At 58.3% G+C, this 19,555-nt stretch overlaps 1 protein-coding gene across 7 annotated transcripts; it reads left to right on the forward strand.

Annotated features, from left to right (window-relative positions):
- Positions 1–590: 590 nt before the first annotated feature.
- On the forward strand, positions 591–18,971 carry KCNN3 (potassium calcium-activated channel subfamily N member 3). Of its 7 annotated transcripts, none has more exons than XM_054001056.1 (8): positions 595–1,454; positions 4,258–4,353; positions 7,472–7,890; positions 11,257–11,398; positions 13,037–13,147; positions 14,425–14,552; positions 14,724–14,793; positions 15,212–18,971. In XM_054001056.1, the coding sequence occupies exons 1-8, from the start codon at positions 738–740 to the stop codon at positions 15,506–15,508; spliced, it is 1,980 nt and encodes a 659-aa protein (XP_053857031.1). In that variant the 5' UTR covers positions 595–737; the 3' UTR covers positions 15,509–18,971. The 7 variants fall into 7 exon arrangements, with proteins under 7 accessions (XP_053857033.1, XP_053857032.1, XP_053857031.1 ...); XM_054001059.1 differs by lacking the exon at positions 595–1,454 and adding an exon at positions 2,881–3,302; XM_054001060.1 differs by lacking the exon at positions 595–1,454 and adding an exon at positions 3,935–3,983.
- Positions 18,972–19,555: the final 584 nt, after the last annotated feature.

The raw sequence follows: 19,555 nt of genomic DNA on the forward strand, positions 1-19,555 counted from the left end.
TTAATAAGGTTTCCAGCGGCCAATTCCCTACAGACTATCTGCTGCCCAAACTCATACACTCATATCTGCTCCTCTCCTGCAACAGCTGGGCACGGCAGGGGTGGGGGTGGTGGTGCCTGGGTGGGCCGGGGGTTTTGAGGGGGGGATTAGGGCCCTGTATACATCTACATGTATAGATCCCATACTCTGGGTCTACCATTACCCTGACCCCGACCTTGGGGACACCGTGGGTCACCCCACACCCCCCCCCATCCATGGGGTGACCCACCCCAGCATGGGAACACCTGCTGCGGCTGCTGCTCGTAATCTCCAGCCTCTATAAACGGATTAAGGGGGGGATCATATAAAAGGAGGGGAGGGGTGCCCGCGGGGGAACCCAGTGGGTTAAACAAACGAGGGGGTCGGTCGGGACTTGTCCATCGGAGCGCGCGGGCACCGGCGCCTGGTGCGAACCGGTGCACTACAAGTCCCGAACGACCCCGCAGAGATGCAGGAGCCGGGGGTGTGATGGGGGGGGGGGGGGAGATACAAAGCGGGGAGCGGGCGGGGATGATGTCAGCCTGCGGGGAGCCCCAGCGTGGCCAATGGCGCTGCGGGGCCGGGCCAGCGGCAGCGGCGGGGGCGGTGGCGGCGGCGATAGCGGCGAGAGCACGGAGCCCATTCATGATCCGGCGAACGGGGCCGGTGGCAAGTAAAGCGGAACCGGTGCCCTGTAAAGCGGCGCCGGTACCGCCGTCATGGAGACATCGGGGCATCTCCACGATTCGGGCGTGGGGGACTTGGAGGAGGATGGTCGGTGTCCCTGCCCGTTACCGGGGGATGAACGGTCACCGCCGCCGCCCTCCGCGCTGCCGCCGCTTCAGCACAGCCTGTTGCACTCCTCGCCCGGGTCGTTACGGGCCCCTCCTCCTCCTCCCGCCGCCCCCGCCGCCCTCCACCCTTCCTCCCGCCACGGCAGCCAGCTCAACCTCGGCGACCACCCAGCGGGCTCTGGGGTGGCTAGCAGCAAGCACCGGCAGCCCAGCCCTTTGGTTCATCGGCGGGACAGCAACCCCTTCACCGAGATTGCCATGAGCTCCTGCAAGTACAGCGGGGGGGTGATGAAGCCGCTCAGCCGACTCAGCGCATCCCGACGGAACCTCATCGAGGCCGAGCCGGAGGCACAACCCCTGCAGCTCTTCGGTGCCGGTGAACCCCCCGAAATTGTTGTCTCACGCGAGGACAACCATGCGCCCACCACCCACCGTCCCACCCGCCCGCCCGCCCGCCCGGCCCCCACCACCTTTGCCAAGGGGCCCAAGCGCAAGGCACAGAACATTGGCTACCGGCTTGGGCACCGCCGGGCACTGTTCGAGAAGAGGAAGCGCCTCAGTGACTACGCGCTCATCTTCGGCATGTTTGGCATTGTCGTCATGGTCATTGAGACTGAGCTCTCCTGGGGGCTCTACTCCAAGGTACCGGCGGGGCCGGGGGGGTGGGCGCGGGGCTGCTGGCACCAGACGGTGCCTGGTGGGGCGAACGCGGAGCCATTAGCCCCGTCTATCCCACGGGATAAATATGGAGCTGTCTGGCCCATCTGGAGTGGAACAGGGTCAGACAGGCTGGCTGGTGACTGACAGGATGTTCCCAGAGCTTTAGTGGGTGCCGCAGCCACAGGTGTTGGACAGGGTGACCACCCGGCTGGAGGTGTGGGGGCTTTGTGCTGGTGTCCAGGTGCTCTGCCCAGTCCTGCCCCATGCACCTGCAGCAGCAGGCACCGACCCACTGAGGCTTGTGGTGCCTGTTGCTGGCATGGCAGTGCACTCCTCAAAAGCACTGTGCCCCCGGCCGTGCAGCGAAGCACCCCCTCCCTCCTCCTCCTCCTCCTCCACACCCCTTCCTGCCTTTTTTTTGCCTTTTTTTTTTTTTTTTTTTTTTTTTTTTGCAGGACAGTGCCTTTTATTTATAATTCTCCCCCCCCCCCCCCCCCACGTCCCTTCCAGCTCCTGCTCCAGGGCTGCGCTGGTTGGCAGCGATATGAATAACTCTTTGTATAGACATCTGTCATGTTATTTATACTTATCCAGAGAGAGGGGAAGGCATCGGCACCCCCACCAGCACCCATGGGCGTCAGCGGGCCGGCGCTGCTGAGGGGGCTGCGGTGCAGCCAGCGGGGGTCCCCGCGCCGTGGAGGGGAAGGAGCAGGGTGGGAAGGGGCTGCTCACCACTTCCTGCCATTATCCGGCATGGGCAGTGTGAGCAGAGGAGGTGGAGGAGGGGAGGCATGTCGCTGGGGGTCCTGTGCCATTTGGGGGGCCCTGCTGCCTCCCCACCGAGGTGCCTGGCTGGGGGGTTGCTGAGCCCCATCTTTGCACGGCTGCCAGGGTCGGTGGGCATGTGGGGGCTGCGGGCAGCAGTTCCACTGCTCTGTCTGAGGCAGGGGCATGCCTTGGTGCCTTGCCGAGACAGAAAGATGCTTCCATGCCAGAGCCTTTTTCTGGTGGTTCCCACTCCCCTTCGGCAGGAGCAAAGCCAAACCACCATCCCCCACCTGCATCTGCTACCTGTTGAGTCGCAGCCACCCTCGCAGGCTCCCTGTGCCTGCGTGCCCGGCGCCAGGGGGACTGTCCACCCGCAGCAAGCTGCCAGCAGAATGCTGCCAGCAGAATGCTCGCTGGCCCCACCACGCTGAGCTGCTGTGTCAGCTGGGGGAGACCCCGTGAGTCAGCGCTGCTGCCATGCAGCAGCTGTGACACGCTGCTGCTGCGCCCCTGCCCCACTGTGACACAAACAATTGTGCTGACGGCCACGGGGCGCAGGAGAGTCCCTGGCTCCGGCCTCCGTAAGGCCCTTGGCCAGATTTGCAGCAGCTGTGTATAAATCCCCCCCCCCCCCCCCAGCAGCCCCCGGTGAGAAACCAGAACTCACCGGCAGGGACGTGCCCATGAGTGTGGGAGTGCCTGCGATCAGGGCTGCCTGCCATCGTGCAGATGGGGACGTCAGCGCAGCTCCAGCCCTGCCCCATGGCCCCGGCCCGAGGGTGCCAGGGCTGAGCTGGGAAGCAAGGACACACTGGCCAGGGTTTGCCTTGCCTGCTCCCAGGGCCTCTCCTGCTGCTTCCCACCACCTGCGCAGCGCCAGCAGGCTGGAGCGTTCTGCCATCCATGTGGTGCAGCAGGACGAGTGCCAGGGGTGCCAAGGCCCTTCCCCGCTTTGGCCCAGACCCCACGTTGTTTGCTGCGAGCACGGGGTCCAGGAACAGCTCTTCCTGACGGGACTCTTCGTGCAGGAGCCATTGTCACACGCTGTGTGACGCTTGCCAGGTGGGGCAGTGGGTGCCCCATGCAGGGTTTGTGCCCCTGAGAAGGGTCTGGCCAGAGCCACCTTGGCACAACGCTGCCCGGAGTTTGCCTGTTAATAGTGGTGTTTAGTCACAGCACTTTTCTTAGCACCAGCCATTATATCCACACAATTGCACAGCCAGAGCCAAGTCGTTAACAATGCGGTGCCGCCTCCACAGCAAATAGTCCCTTCTCTGCGTGCAAACACCCTGTGGGGATGAGGAGCACGGGGAAGAGGGAGCCAAGCAAGGCCAAAGCCAGCCCGGCACGCTGAGGAGCCAAGGATAGGATGCCACGAGCGTGCTGGGTCTTAGCAGGCCAGGAGCGTGCCAGGCCTCGCCACGCTGGGGATGGCACGGAGCTGTGGCACGGGTGGTGAGGTGGGCTGGTCTGGGGACAACGAGGGCTGCCAAAGGCCAAGCGTCAGCGGGGCTGGACTGTGGCTGGCACGCACATGGGTTCACCAGCATGCAAAGGGAACAGTGAATCCTGCTTTTCCCAGCAGGGACCCGCCAGTTCAGCCATCAGCGAATCAGGGGCTGGTTTAATTTACATAAGACTAATTAGCTGGAGGGTCTAGTGAGATCTGCTGTGTGGACACCATAATCCTGGGCTCAGGCTAGATGGGGCCGGGCCACTGGCGTTGCACATTTCAGAGAGGAGGTTGGGAGCTGCACTCAGCAGAACGGAATTAAAAAAAGAGTTTTAAATTCTTTTTGCTGGCGGTAGCAGTGGTGCTGGTGATGCTGATGGTTCTGATGGTGCCCTGACTACTGTGTCAAGCTGCTTAGGGGGGAAGCTGAAGCAGCAAAAGCGCCCTTGAGGATGGGGATAGCTGGTGTTGGGGGGCAGTATTTTCTTTGGGGTGTGGAGTCCAGTGCCAGCAGACTCCCACAGCTGTGTGCCCCTTAATGCCTTCCCTGCTTTCACCCCGCAGGACTCCATGTTCTCCCTGGCCCTGAAATGCCTTATAAGCCTCTCCACCGTCATCCTGCTGGGCCTCATCATCGCCTATCACACACGGGAGGTGCAGGTAGGTCCTGGCATCATCAGAGCCTAGCGAGGGGCTGCTGGGGTGGGCTGTGGGGTTTGCCAGCCACCTGAGCGGGACGCAGCACCTGAGCTCACACCCTGCTCCATCCTGGAGCCTCCTTCCTCTTTGTCAGGGTCTTGAGGGGCGGCGAGGGTTCCTGGGGGGCAGTTCTTGGTCTGTCTGAGCCCCAGGTGCCGGGCAGATATGCTGGTGGCTTGGGCAGACTGCAGGCAGGAAGGGCTCAAGCCAGTCAAAGTGCCAAGGAAAGCCAAGAAATCCTTTCCTAATCAGGGCTGCACACTCTCTTCCTCCCTGGGAAGTTAAAGGACTCCCAGTTCGTTCCAGGAAGGCTGTGAGTCCCTGTGCAACGTAGCTTCGGCACAACGCCAGCCTGTTTAGGGCCTGGGAGGAATGAATCACCAGTCAGGAGAAGGAGCATCCTGGGAAGGGATGTCAAAGCCCCTGAGTGCACCATAATCCCACCTTGTCCCTCCTGGGGCTGGGGGACAGAGGGGCTTTGCCATGTAGGGGCTGGCAGCAGCACCCCACTCCATGCCTGCCTCGGTGCCCACTCCAGCTCAGCCTGCCCTCGTGGGGATCAAGCCTGGGGGTGAGTTGCTCAGTGCAAATATTTGAGAGCTCTGCTTCTTGCTGGAATAATATTTACCCCAGGATGACGGTGGCTGGGGTCAGCCGGGTGAGCTGTGCCCTTGGTGCTCGCTGTTTCCTCTGCTTGTTGTTCCTGGCAGTGGGTTGTGCAAACACAACATCCACCCAGGCAGCACACAGGTCATCCTACCCCTCCTGCCCTGACCAGAGCCAAAGTCCCACTGCTGTCCCTCTGCACGTGGGGACTGAACCTCACCGTGATCCCAGCTGCTCTGCCAGGCCAGTTACACTGTCAAGACAGGGAATTAGGTGTGTTTGGCATCTAATTCCACAACTCAGACTTGTGCTGGTTGTTCATTGCCCTATGTGTTATAAAGTGTTATCAAGAAATTGCTGATAATCCAATAAAAATTGAATGGGGCTGCCAGAGCTGTAAATCCTCGAATTCTTGTACCTCTTGGCCAAGGTGGGGGACTGTGCTCACCTGGCCATGGCACTTGTCAGACCTCCCAGCCTCTGGGAAACATTGATTTCAGCCTCTTCCCTCAGGATTCCCTCTTCCTCACTTGCCCAGAGCAGCTGTGGCTGCCTCATCACTGGAAATGTTCAAGGCCAGGTTGAATGGATTTTGGAGCAACCTGGGATAGTGGAAGGTGTCCCTGCCCATGGCAGTGGGTGGAAGGAGATGAGCTTTAAGGTCCTGTTCAACCCAAACCAGTCTGTGATTCTATCATCCTACTACTTGTGTTAATTAGTCCTTTGAAGGTCTTCCCGTGCCTCAGTTTCTCTGGGGCTGAGGCATCACTGGGCACGCCAGTGATGTCTCTGGTGCCTAGGGCAGAACATGCCACCCTCTGCCAGCACCACGTTATCATCACAACACGTGAAGGAGAGCAGTGCTGGCAATGCTGCCAGCTCCTGCCACGCTGTCGTGGAGGAGCAGAGAGCCCTCGTCCCTGTGCTTGGAGTGCCTGGAGCTGTTTAGGTGAAACTTTAGTCCTCATGAGGTGCCTTGGTGGCTTTCCTTGGGCTTCGTTTTTCTGGAGATGTGGTGGCCAAAGCTCTTGTTCCTTCCCCTGCTGGAGCCAGTGATGCTGGATGTGTTGGGAAATGCCCCCTTGGGTACCACTGAAACACACTAGGTTTCCATGGAAACCCACATCGATGCTTTACAGGTACAGATCAGAGAGGGGCTGGCTCAGGGGAATCCTGCCCAAATCTTGCTCCTTCCCTTCCCTGGCCTATGGCAACTCCCCATCATACAGTCAAAAGGCTCCTGCCTTTTTCCGCTTGCTAATTTGTTTATTTTAACACCCTTTTCCAGGAAGGAATAGGCTGTCAGCTTGCTAAATGCCTGAGGATCTCCCTTGACAGCTTGGAGCATTTCTGTAAACAATTTCTCAAACAAAGCAGCTAAAAGGAGCAGAGTTTTCCCTACAGAAAGGGAGGTGGCTGGGACAGCCACTCCGTGAGTCAGTGCCAGTGGCTCCTGCCATCCCCAGGGAGAGCCCCAAATGCCACGCCGTGCTAGCAAGGCGGCTGGCACAGGTGTACCAGGGCAGGAGGGTTGTTCCTGGGCTCGGGGCCAGCTGGGGCCATGCTCCTCACCCACCCCTCATCCACTGCCCGGGCTGTGTGCAGCACTGGGTCTGTGAGCAAGCCAGCGTCGCTTCGTGCTTGCAGGATTGAGGACACGGACAGTAGCACCAGCTGCCACATCCCCCTTGGATCCCTTCCTGGTGGTTTCTTTGCCAAGTGCTGCTTGCAGAGAGGCCCTGAGCACGTCCCTTGTGCTGTGGGTGATACTGGTGTCCCTGTCACACCAGGGAGGCAGCCTCAGGACAGCCCTGCCGAGGCAGGACAGGGTGGGTGACTCCCAGGGCTCTGGTGGCATCCCAGAGAGGCTGACTGAGCTGCCACCTCCCCAGCTCCTGCAGAGACCCCCAACTCCAACACTGGTGATGGGAGAGGAGCTGCTGTACCCAGGATGAACCGTCAGTTGCCATGACAACTGAATCCCATCTCCGCCAGCAGCTGGATGCTCTGACTGTGGTGTTCACTGCCCAGATATTGCCCTGGCGCTCAGGGTGTGATGACTGTCAGTGAAATCAGTGCAACACCAGGACTGGGGTGACTCGTGTCAATGCTCTGTGGCACCATGGCTTGCCCGTTTCTGTGGCCTGGATGAGGGGGACATTGCGGGAGGTGGGCTCCAGCCAGATTTTGAGTGAGCTGTCCCCATGCTGTGCCTGGGTGTGTGCTCAAGGCTAGGCACCTTGAAGCTTTTGGTGTCCCCTGCAACATGGCCATCCCTGACACACACTAGCAGGGCAGCAGAGAGGTTGGTGGTGACATTCCCGTGTTCTTCTCCTCCCTCCATCCCCAGCGCTTCTGGCTGAGCCACACCCAGCTCCTCTTAGCTCTGAGCCCCACTGCCTGTGGAGGGAGGGATGCCAGTGGGCAACTTGTGTGGGGCCATGGGTAATGGCATGGTTTTGCATCCTGGCAGCTCTTTGTGATCGACAATGGAGCTGACGACTGGCGGATAGCGATGACGTACGAGCGCATCCTCTACATCAGCCTGGAGATGCTGGTTTGTGCCATACACCCCATCCCTGGGGAGTACAAATTTTTCTGGACAGCTCGCCTGGCTTTCTCCTACACACCATCTCGGGCAGAGGCTGATGTGGACATCATCCTGTCTATCCCCATGTTCCTGCGCCTCTACCTGATTGCTCGGGTGATGCTGCTGCACAGCAAGCTCTTCACTGACGCCTCCTCGCGCAGCATTGGGGCACTCAACAAGATTAACTTCAACACCCGCTTCGTCATGAAGACACTCATGACTATCTGCCCTGGGACCGTGCTGCTGGTCTTCAGCATCTCCCTCTGGATCATCGCTGCATGGACAGTCCGTGTGTGTGAGAGGTGAGAGGGGTTTGGGATGCGTGGTGCTTTGGGATTCAGTGTTTGGAATGAGCGGTGGTTCGGGGTTTGTGGCAGCTCAGGACGCTCAGCACTTGGGAATGCCTGGCGGTTTGGGATGCTCAGCTGTTGAGGACACACATAGGTTCAGGCTGCCTGGAGGTTTGGGATGCTCAGGAGTTCAGGATTGCGAGCATGACGAGCAGCAGTTTGGGATGTGCGGAGGTTTGGAGCGCTCCGCGGTTCAGGATGTGCAGCAGTTCAGGAATGCCTGATGATGTGCAGCAGCTCTGGAAGCTCAGCAGCTTGCGGTTTGGGAATCATGGCAGTTTGGAATTCTCAATGGAGATGCGATGTCCCAACACCCTGGAGGAGGGGTGCAGGGCTCTGGGGCCTAAGCCAGGCAGGGTCCCTGTGCAAGAGGACATGTGAGGTGCCAGAAGCCCCAGGAGTATGGGTGGGGGACAAGGAGAATGGTGGGAGCTGGGGGCTGTGCATGGGGAGGGGCCAGAGGTGCTGATGGTAAAGTGACAGGGCCTGGCTCAGGCTCTAGCATCGCTGCAACTGACTGCCATGACAACTCTGTGGTGACATACCCACAGCTTGATGGCATCATGCCAGCATCAGCGTGCTCAGCACCGGGGTTGCTGTGGCGACCAGCCTGGTGGGTATCACTGCACCTCCATCTCTCAGGGACCTGCCACCACTCTTTGTCTACTGAGGGAACCAGGGGGCTCTGGTGGTGGTGGTGGCATCCCAGTGCTGTGCCAGAAGGTTTTCTCCACAGCCACAGTGCAGGCTGCCAGCAGCACCTGGGGAAGGGAGGGCAGGTCCTCCTCAAGCTGTCCTGTTGTGGCAGCTCTGAGTCATCTTTGGAGCTAAGGTGCGAGGGATCACACCAGCCGGCACCCCAGGGTTACCTGGGACACCCAGATTGCTTCTAGACTGCTTTCAAAGTGAGAGGAAGGCCACTCCCCCTCTTCCTCAGGGTGGGACCCGTTGCTCTGGTCACGCTGCAAAGGGGCATTAGGGCAGCTGTAAGTGCTGTGGCAGTGGCGTGGGAGGGCACACTGAGATTTTATGAGCTTTTACTGGCTGCATTTGCCTTCCTGCCTCCCTTAATGATGCTCTCCTCATGAGCTGGATGCTCAGGCACTGCCTGATTGTGTTTGAGAAATTGTGGTTTATGCCTCCCAAACAGGGAGCAGGCAGACAGGCACCCAGGACACACACGGGAGGGTAATCCAACACCTGGCAAGGCTTAGGCTGGAAGATGCAATGAAGAACTATTAGGAACAAAAAAAAACCCCAGAAATCATGCAGACGAGGCACTGCAGATCATTGGCACCGCAGTTGCCATCACCTCCCTCTATGTACAGAGAGGCAGAAGAGAACCCAGGTGGGCTGGAGATGCGTCAGTCCTGGGGGATGCAGGACTGGGGGAACGCAGAACCCCTGGGACATGCTCCTTCTGCGAGGGATGCAATATCCCATGTGGATGCACCAGCCCTGGGGGTCACACGGCTCCCACGAGGGCTACCCAGGATGTGTCCCCCTGTCCACACTGGCACTGCAAAACAGTTCGCTGCGGTTCGCAGGACCATTCCCAACCGGCACCCACTGGACCCCGGGCAGCTGAGAGGCCGTGGCGCCTCTCCAAGACGTGCCACGTCGTCTCGGCGTGGTCTCGGCGTGTGTGGGGGCAGCAGCATCCTCCCGAGAGGGCCGCACCTCTCCGAAGGCAGCGAGTCGCTTAGCAACCTCGCCCGCTCGCCCGGCCACCGCGCACCGCCCGCCCGCGGTGCCTGCGCCGCCGCCGGCGCTGCCCGCCCGGCCCGACGGCGCGCACGTGTGCCCGCACGTGTGCCCTTCGTGCAACCGGCCCGGGGCACCGGCTGCGGCTGCCCAGAGCCCTGGGCTTGGCTCAGCCGAGGTGGTTGTGGCCCTAGAGGGAGCGGGCAGGCAAGCGGTGCCGGTCTCTGACCGCTCGCAGCATCCCTCGGCGTGAGCGGGTGGCCCCTCTTTCTGCCCACGCCAGCCGTGGCGTGTGCCAGCCCCTCTGGTTTATCAATCCTTGCTCAAAGTGCTGCTCAGAAGAGAAAATGTCCCTCTGTCCAGTAGGCCTGAAACCCCCTTGCCCAGCATGGTGCTCTTGGGGTTGTCCCCTCAGGACATTCCACCCTGTGGGATGAGGTGGGCTCAGCTCTCCTCGGGAGAAGACACTGGACAGGATAATTGTGTGTGCCCCACTGCTGGTGCTGGAATTTTGGGGAGTGCCACTGTGGTTATGGGCTCTAGCTCCCCTGCCCAACCCTGCCCAGAGTGAGCCTCACCATGGCTGAGGGTGCTTTCTCCTGCACCAGGACCTCATTTGAGTCTCCAGCTGAGGGAAAAACATTTCAGAAGAGGAGAAAACCCAACTGCTCTGCGAGTGATGATCTTGGAGTTGGGATTGCCAAAAGCTCCATCTGTTTTCCCTCTCCGGATTCTGTGAAGAGGCTGGGAGAAGCCTGCCAGGGAGGCAGGAGAGCAACCATCCTGTTCATAGTGGGGTAAAGGCACTGCCTGCCCCTGCCAACTTAGGGCTGAGCCCCGCTGCAGACTGGGCCAGGCCCTGCTCCGCTGCCAGGAGTCAGCACTACATCCCTGGGGAACCATACCTGCATGGCATGGCTGTGCTTGCCCAGCCCTGGGGAGCTGGAGGCAGCTGGGGCCCCTGGTTGCGTGTTTGCTGGAAGAGCCACAGCCAACGCCTGGGACAGCCAAGAGTGGTCGTTGACCTCACATCCCCAGCAGGGACCTGGAAAATTCGCAGCATTCCCAAAGCTGCGGCCACTCCAAATGTGCTGTGTCTTGAGTGTGTGAGCTGTTCCTCTGTTCCTGAAAGCCAAGCGCGTGCCAGAGGCTCGACAGGATCCATCCCCAGCAGTTCTGCTGTGGCTGCTGGCAGCTCTGCCTTCTGGAGTGCCACAGCCCAGGCTGCAGCACCAGTGGGATGCAGGGGAGGATGCCAACCACGAGCTGCTGTGGTCAGGGCCTTCGCAGAGCCACAGCTCTTTCTCCCTTCAGCCAATTCTCGCTGCAGCACCGCATGACACCGGGGACACACAACAGGACTGGGATGTGGTGACAGGTCTGACTGAAAGCAGAAGCCCTTTCCACTGAGTTTTTGCTCTCATTTTGTCCGTGTGGGTTTTCCAGTGCTGGAAATTGTGCAACCGCTGCTACTATGGCACATCCTGCCGTGCTGTTAATCCTGTACCCCAGCACAGCCCGTGCTGGGGGAGCCACTGTGCCCAGGTACCCCCGTTTCTGCCACATCCACCCCTGTCCCCTGCTGTGACACTGATGTCCCTGTCTCCTTGGCAGGTACCATGACCAGCAGGATGTAACCAGCAACTTCCTGGGTGCTATGTGGCTCATCTCCATCACCTTCCTCTCCATCGGCTACGGGGACATGGTCCCACACACCTACTGTGGGAAGGGAGTCTGCCTCCTCACTGGCATCATGGTAAGGGTCATGCCAAGCTGGTTTCCATTCTGTGGGCTCTGCCTGTCTCCATTGCAGAGGCAGGGCCACTGGAATTTACCAGGGCCCGTTTCTCAGCTGTTTTGTCAATGTGCAAGGCCTCATGACTCCAGCTCTGAGGTCTCATAGCCTGGAAGTTGATAGAGTTGTCTCATTTGGGGTGGATTTGGACCCACATTCAGTAAGGGTGGAGGGCCTTCAGTGGAGTCAGGGAGCAGCAGGGCACCTGAGCATCCCTTGGCCATGCTGGTCCAAACCATCTGGCTTCCATTGCTCACCTGCCATGGGTTCCTTTCCTTCTGGCCAAAAGGTCACCATTCTCCAGTGCCTCCAGCATACCCGCCCCAAGGAGCCCACCACGAGATCTGGCTTGTGGGACTTTCCAGCCAGGGCTGCTGAAGGAGCAGCTGGGGGCCCTATGGTCACAGCTCCTCCACAGATCCACCCCAGCCATCAGCACCCCAGCTCTGCCCACGTCAGCTCCAGGCCCTGGGGATGGAGCCATCCCTTCTCCCAGCCAGGGCACACCGAGCTGGCGCCCCGCGAGTGCCATCAGCTGGGGAGGCTCCACACGAGGTATTCATACTATATTATCTGCAGGTCTGATCTGTCTTGGATGAGGTTGGCTGCAGTGGGAGCTGGTGGGTTATTGGTGGGAGCCAAGCAAGGGAGAAAATCCCTGTGCATGGGGGTGATGCAGCCATTGCCAGCAGAGGAGGAGCTGCCGGCTCAGCCGAGGGGATTCCGGTGCTGCAGGCTCCCAGAACTCTTCCCCAGCCAGTGGTGACTTTGAAGTGAGACACCATGTGTCAAAGTGTCCCCCCACAGCCAGTACAGCACCCCCAACCCCTGGGAATGGAGAAACCCCCACGCCCACTGGGGTTGGAGGCTTTGCTGGGCTTCCCCAGCCAGCACCAGGGGTAGTCGTTCGTCCAGGGAGAGGTGGTGGCAGTCGAGAACGTCCAGCAGGACCTTTGAGGAAGGATTCAGGGTATCAGGTTAATGAAGGAGTCTCTAAGGAGAGCTTGCCAGGCTGACAGCACTCTGCCAGAGCAGCAGGGGGAAGCGACCCAGCTGGTATGAGCAGCAGCGGGCACAGCTCAGGAGCACAGCAGGGAGGCTCTGGAAAGAGCACCTCACACCTCGGCACAGACGTGCACTGGAGATGGTGGCTGCCACACACACGTGGTCCTAACTGCTGGGAGTTCCCAGCTGGTGCAGTTTGGGGTATGCGGCAATTTGAAGGGTCCTGATTTGGGGCCCCTTCTCTCTCACCCGTGTTGCCTGGTGCTTCCCCACTGCTCTCCCAGCCCAGACCTCTCTTGGGAGTGGAGGGTTCCCCATCCCACAGGGCACTGGCACGGGGCACATCTCTGGCCTGCAGTGGCACAGGCTCACCACTGACCACTGCTGACCTTGTTAACAGCCCTGGCCTCTCCCATTAGTTACAGAGCCCATCATCAGCCACTCGAGGACACCCAGGCTCTGTAAGATCTTCTTGCTAGGGTAATGGGGAGGACAGGTAGCTTTAGTTAATTAGCAGATTGCAAGGGTGAGGGTGGGAGTGCTGGTGTTGCAGCACAGAGACAAACTGTTTCCCCATCTGATGTCCCTGCACAGGGTGCTGGATGTACAGCACTGGTGGTGGCTGTGGTGGCCAGGAAGCTGGAGCTCACCAAAGCTGAGAAGCATGTCCACAACTTCATGATGGACACACAACTGACGAAGCGGGTAAGGTGCCATGGGGGACAGCAGGAGTGGGGGCATTGCTGTGTGCCAGGAGCTGGGGATTTGGGCTACCGTGGCAGGAGGGAGGTGTCAGCACCTCTGGATCCTGTGGGTACCACAGTGGAAGAAGGTGCCAGCATCTCTGAGTGAAGCTACAACAGGAGAGGAAGGTGTTGGCACCTTTGGGTGTGGGTCCTGCAGGTAGCACTGCTGAGGAAGTTATCCAGGTGCTGCAGGCACAAGTGTTACACTGAGACAAAGAGCAGCAGCTCTCTTCCAGGGATTTAGGTGATTTTGGGAGCATACTCCCTCCTCTTCCAGAGCATGATCTCACTCCTCTTGGTGTCAGGAAGATAGCTGGATTTCGGTGATTCAGCGCCCACCACAGATAAGAACCACACTGTGAAGCTCCCCTGAGGAGGGAGCCAGAGCCTGCAGTGGGGTGTTCATGGGGTCGCTGTCATACCAGGGGCTGGTGTCACATCCCTGGTAGCACATCCTGGAGCAGCAGGAGGTCGCTGGTCTTGGCAGCCTCATCATGGCCAAGCATCAGCCACAACCAACAGTAGTGTGGCATATAATGGGCTCTGCACACTAGAATATGGTTTAGAGGGGATGGTGGCAAAACGAGCATCAGAAAGGCAACCAGTGGTGGGATGCAAGCAGGGCACCCACTTCACCCCAGAGAGCAGAGCCCCAGACAAAGCCCTGACACTCCAGGAGAAGTCAGGACCTTGGTGTGACCAGGCTGGGAAAGCAAAACAGCTGGTGAGCCCCTCTGCACTGGCCATTGGTACGGATCTGCAGGCCCCATGCCAGGCACACGGGGGCCAGTTCCTCCTGGAGTGAGCAGCTGAGCTGCAGTTCAGCCAGAGAGTCTGCAGAAGTCACGTCCCAATGCTGGCAGCACAACTGGGACCTGCCAGGATTGGCAGATGGGTGCAGGAATCAAGGAAAAAATTGGGATTTTTTTTTTTTTTTTTTTTTTTTTTTTTTTTTTTTTTTTTTTGAGGCTTAAAGTGCAACTTTGTGTGTAGGCAAAGAGCCAAGTGCAGAGTGGGATGTGGGTGCACCAGGGACCCACAGCTCTGCCTTCTCTTACTCCTGCTTGACCTGCCCCTCATCCCTCGGGACGGTCCAGGAGAGCGTGCGGGTGCAAAGCCGAGCGCCTCGCTCCACCTGAGGCAGGCCATGTGCAACGCTGGCTCATGGCAGAGCCACACCGGTGTCTCTGTGAGATCCCACACTGCTGGTGACCTGCAGCCACTCTTCCTTTTCAGATCAAGAACGCGGCGGCCAACGTGCTGCGGGAAACGTGGCTCATCTACAAGCACACCAAGCTGCTGAAGAAGATCGACCACGCTAAAGTCAGAAAGCACCAGAGGAAATTCCTACAAGCCATCCACCAGTAAGGGGCTGTGCAGTGGGCTGGGGGCAGACTGAGCTCCAGATAAACCAGGATCCTGTCCCCGGCAGGGGTGTGGGGGCAGTTTTCCATTGCCCAAGATGCAGGCAGGTCTCCAGATGCAGTTTGAACGAGGGGAGGGAGTACAGCCAAGTGCTCTTTCCTTCTCCCCAGGTTACGGAGCGTGAAGATGGAGCAGAGGAAGCTGAGTGACCAAGCCAACACCCTTGTCGACCTCTCAAAGGCAAGTCCCACAGGAACCCTGTGGCTTGGCCAGACTGAGTGTTTCTCTTCACTCGGAATAACTAAAGCAGACTTGGCTGACCGCAAAATGCTCCGACTCAGTAAATGTCAGCAAGGAATAGCTGCTGTGGGATGGCTGCCCTTGCAAAGCAGGAGATACACATCCATGAGCCAGGAGTTCCCTGCAAGCCTTTTTGCAAGGGATACCACTGCTCAGCAGCACGGGGCCGGCAGAGTTTCCTCACTTTGATGGCCAGGGATGAGCCAAACTGCAGTCGCAGAACCCTTGGAGAACCCGGGGTGGGCTGAGATGGGGCAGCTCTCAGGGCAGAAAGGGGTAAAGGGGTGAGTTCTGCTGGCAGCAGTGGCACTAACCCCCTCCAGCCATGGTACTAACCCCGCCACTCTCCCCTCCCCAGATGCAGAACGTGATGTACGACCTCATCACAGAGCTAAACGACCGCAGCGAGGACCTGGAAAAGCAGATCAGTGGCCTGGAATCCAAGCTGGAGCAGCTCAGTGCCAGCTTCAACTCCCTGCCCCTGCTGATGGCTGACATGCTGCGCCAGCAGCAGCAGCGCCTGCTCACCGCCGTCCTGGAGGCCCGGGGGGTTGGTGTGCCAGTGGGCACCCCCCAAACACCTCTGTCTGAGAGCCCCATTGGGGTCAGCTCCACCTCCTTCCCCACCCCTTACACGAGCTCAAGCAGCTGCTAAAACACAGCCCCACCGTGGACAGGGGAAGCATTTTCCACACAGATCATGAGGTCTCTGTGAACTTTCTTCTGGTCCTTGGACCGCTGCAGGACCCTTCAGCTGGAGCCAGTGGGGCCAGCAGCGCCGAGCAACGCTCGGAGCTTTGCCAACGCCTTGGTATCGGGAATTGCATCCCTGTTCAGGTGCCTCTACACGTGGTGAAGGAAGGGGACGGAAGGTGATGCCTTGGGCCAGCCTGTGCCATGGCGTCCGGTGGCAGACGGAAAACCCACGCTCAATCTCAGGTCTTCACATTTGAAAACAAAACAAAACAAAACAAAACAAAACAAAACACCAAGTCAGAAGCACTGAAGCAACGGAGACACCGGAGGGAGAGTTCTTCTCCCTGGGGCACTCCCCTGGCCCCCTGCCCCTCTCACGATTGCCAAACCTCGCCGGGCAGATGCCAGCGTGGGGAGGTTCGTCATGCAGGCTCTGGCTGACGCTGCCTATGCTCCATTCCATCTCCTTGCCAGGACCCACAGGACAGTCCCCTCACACTGGGTGACAATGTCTGACTGTAACCTTCCTGTGGAGCTCTCTGGAGCTGTGAGTGTTTTCTACCCAGAGAAGAACAATGGACCCTTCTTCTTTCTGGTCCTTAGTGTCATATCCTGCCTGGAGACACGTGCCAGAGCCAGGAAAGCAGTGCCTCCAGCGTGCAGGGCCACGCAGGGCTGCCCCCAGCCAAGGTGTTGGTGGCCAGTGATGGGGCTGGCAGGCCAGCTCGGGCACTGAGGGAGTCTCCAGGTGCTCACATCACTGCCTGCTGGGAGCCTCCCAGCCTTTTGCAAAGCCAGTGGGCTCTGTGCAGCGGTCTCAGAAGTGCTGGATGAACATCCCATCAACTCCACTTGCGCTGGGAACATCCATGCTTGAGCCCAGCTGGCAATGTCAAATCCACCAGGATCAAGCAGGAGCTCACTGGCAAGTGATGTGGTAGCAGGGGCAGGTGCTTCATCTGTTTAAAACAAAGCCCATCGCTTTCATGCCACTTCTGCTGGGTTTGGTGGAGGGCAGCAGCACTCTCTGGCACCGTCTTGGCAATGGCACTGCTGCCCATGCCTGCCAAAGTGCAGCACCTCAGACTCCATTATACTTTTTTTGCTGGTGTTCAGCTTCCTGAGGTACCCTTGGCATCACCTGGCTGCTTCTGGAACCAGCCACTTTCTGTTTTGCTTTTCACCATTTCTCCCTTTTTTCCTCCTCAGTTCTTCCCATCCCAACGTCATGTTCTGGCTTTCCTGGATCCTTGCACAGAGCCACGCCAGGCTCCGACTTTGGGGTTGGTGTTTGCTGCTTTCCATGAAAACTCAGCAGAGAGTATTTATATATTTTTAAACAGATGAAGTAACTATGTAATTACTCTGCAATATTAATTACACCTCACCCAGCAGTGTCAGTAATTGTAATCAGTCACTGTGTTACTCCAGGTATACTCAGCCTGTAACGCTCTCCTTTGTAACTTTTTCCCTTCCATAAATAATGCTGGATTTTGTGCACACGTAGGGGTAGAGACACACCACCCTCCTGCACCACCACCCCTACACCCCCCAATGCCGAAGAATTTCTTTGCTGCCAGTGGTGTGAGGTGCTTTCACTCCTTGTGCCCTGCAGCTGGAGTTACACAGAAAATAAGCAGCAGTTAGTGAGGAGCACTGCCCCCACGCTGGCCCGAGGAGGAGGAGGAAGAAGGATGCAAAATTAGTACTGCAAAATGAGATCCCTGTGCTGCAGAGGTGTTGTCAGCAGGGGAGAAATACGGTCATCCCTGTTGCCTTCAGGCTGGCGTGTGCCCATTGCTGCTGGTCCTTGGCAGTGGGAGATACCTGGCTTCTGGGAAGGAGCTGCTCTTCCAAGCTCTTGTAATCAGTGTCATTGATATCCCATGGATGGCTGGGGATTCACTGCTGCCTTGGGAGCTCCCTGTGATCTATTCTCAGCCCAGCTGCTGCTCCCTGTATGCCTGTGGGTGCCCCCCCCTCCTCCACCTTGCCCAGCAGAAGTTCCTGCTGATCTCTGTTAGGAGTTCCCAGCATAGCAATAGAGAATATGTTAGGAATTCTGAGAAAGAGCCTGAAATGCAGCATTTTCCCTAGCCTGCAGGCAGCTGGTGGAGAAAAATGCTTTCTGGGCCTCAAACAGGAGCAAACTGCCCATGGAATGGTGCTGTGCACGGGACAAAGTGTGAAGACATGTCCGAGGGCAACAGAGAGCCAGAGGAAGTATTGATTCTTCAATATTGCCAGCAGGAACCCAGGAACTTCCCTGCCAGGCACATGACCAAGTCTGGGAAATCCAACCAAGTGAGACAAGAGCAGGTGCTGCCAGGCCCCAAGGCTGGAGGTGGTAAGGACCACAGTGAGAGTGCTGGGATTGCAACTGGAGCAAGAGACCTTTGTTCTGGGGCACAGCAGCTGCTGCTGCAGTGGGATTTCGACAGGGCTGGGGCAGTGGATCCCTGTGCACCCCACAACCTTCCTGCCCTGGCCTCATTTCAGCACAACCTGCACTGCAACAACCCTTCTGCCTGGGACCTGCCAGCCCAGGCTTTGCACCCTGTGCCCTGCACCTTGCACCCTGCATCCCACACAGCCCCACACCCTTATCCCACCCCCTGCACCCTCCCATTCCACACCCCTGAATGCCCATGCCCAATCCCCAAAGCCCATATCCCACCCCTGCACCCACCCCCCTGCCAGTTCTTCACTGGTACCAGTAGCCCCGATCCATTGCTCCCAGCACCGGACTCCACCGAGGCCAGCACTGAGACTGACCCCCCCTCCAGCCCTGCTGCCAGGACCCCAGAGCCCACCTGAAGCCACAGTGAGGTCAGGAATGGTGAGGAGCCCCCAGTGCAGCCCAGCCCGGCGTGCCCACCCAGAGCTGCTCCCTGACAGCCTTGGCTGGCACAGCCCCAGTGAACAGCTCCAGTAAATGCTCCCCAGCCAGTCCTGTCCACACACCTGAGATGATCACTTTGGGCACCCTAAGGGACGTCGGGACAAACAGAGAGAAGAGCTGAGATCAGCAACCAAGGTGGAGGAAGAGCACAAGAGGAGAATCGCAGAGATGCCGACCTCCTGCAAACTGGGAAGCATCTGATCCCACAGTCCAACGGGGCCAAAATCCCCAGTGCCCCTCCAGGACCCACCTAACCCAGCCAGTCCCATTTTTGGCACAGTCTTGGGGCTTTTTTTTTTTTTGCTCCACGACTCTCCTTCCTGCTCCGCCTGCAAGGAACTATCCTAGAAATACCAGAAAAATTCCACGATCTCTCTGCAAACTCATGGATGTTTCTGTCCAGACTTAAGGAGCTTTGACCTGGGTTTGCATCTTGCCTCTGTACTGCTCGCTTCTTTTTTAATGATAGGGGAAAGCATAATAGTTTATTTTAACTATGAAATATATTGCTATATTATGATGGTTATGGTAACTTTCAATTATGGTTTTGTACCCAACACGGTTGTTAGCAGGCAGCAACACCAGGCTGCTGCCAAAAAATGTCTGTTTCTGAGTACAGCTACTACTGCCAGTGAGGATGGGGGACAGGGAGAGGTGCAGAACCCGAGCTGTTATCCTTTATCCCCCTTGTACTCGTTTCCAGTACTTGGAAGCTGACCTCTAGCAGGTCTGGATCTGTGTGCAGCCCAATGGCACCAGAGCTTTGCTTCTCCCTAGAGAAAGGTCAGGCTCCCCTTTTTTCCCAGGTTCTGGAAAGCCATTCCCCCCAGGTTGTCTCCTCCAGCAGAAGGGGGGACTCTGCTCCCTGGGCACAAGCTCTGCAAGAGTCAAACTTCCCCTTTTCCTCCAGGATGGAGGCTCTCAAGAAAGCAGTGGTGCAGAGCACATTTTCATAGAATTATGGAATCGTTAAGGTTGGAAAAGTCCTCTAAGAACATCAAGTCTGGCTGTTAACCCAGCCCACTGCTAACCCACGTGCCCAAGTGCCACGTACACAAATCTAAATTCCTCCAGGGATGGGGACTCCACTACTGCCCTGGCAGC

Source organism: Vidua macroura, chromosome 29 (assembly GCF_024509145.1).
Source record: "Vidua macroura isolate BioBank_ID:100142 chromosome 29, ASM2450914v1, whole genome shotgun sequence".
Taxonomy (NCBI): Eukaryota; Metazoa; Chordata; class Aves; order Passeriformes; family Viduidae; genus Vidua; species Vidua macroura.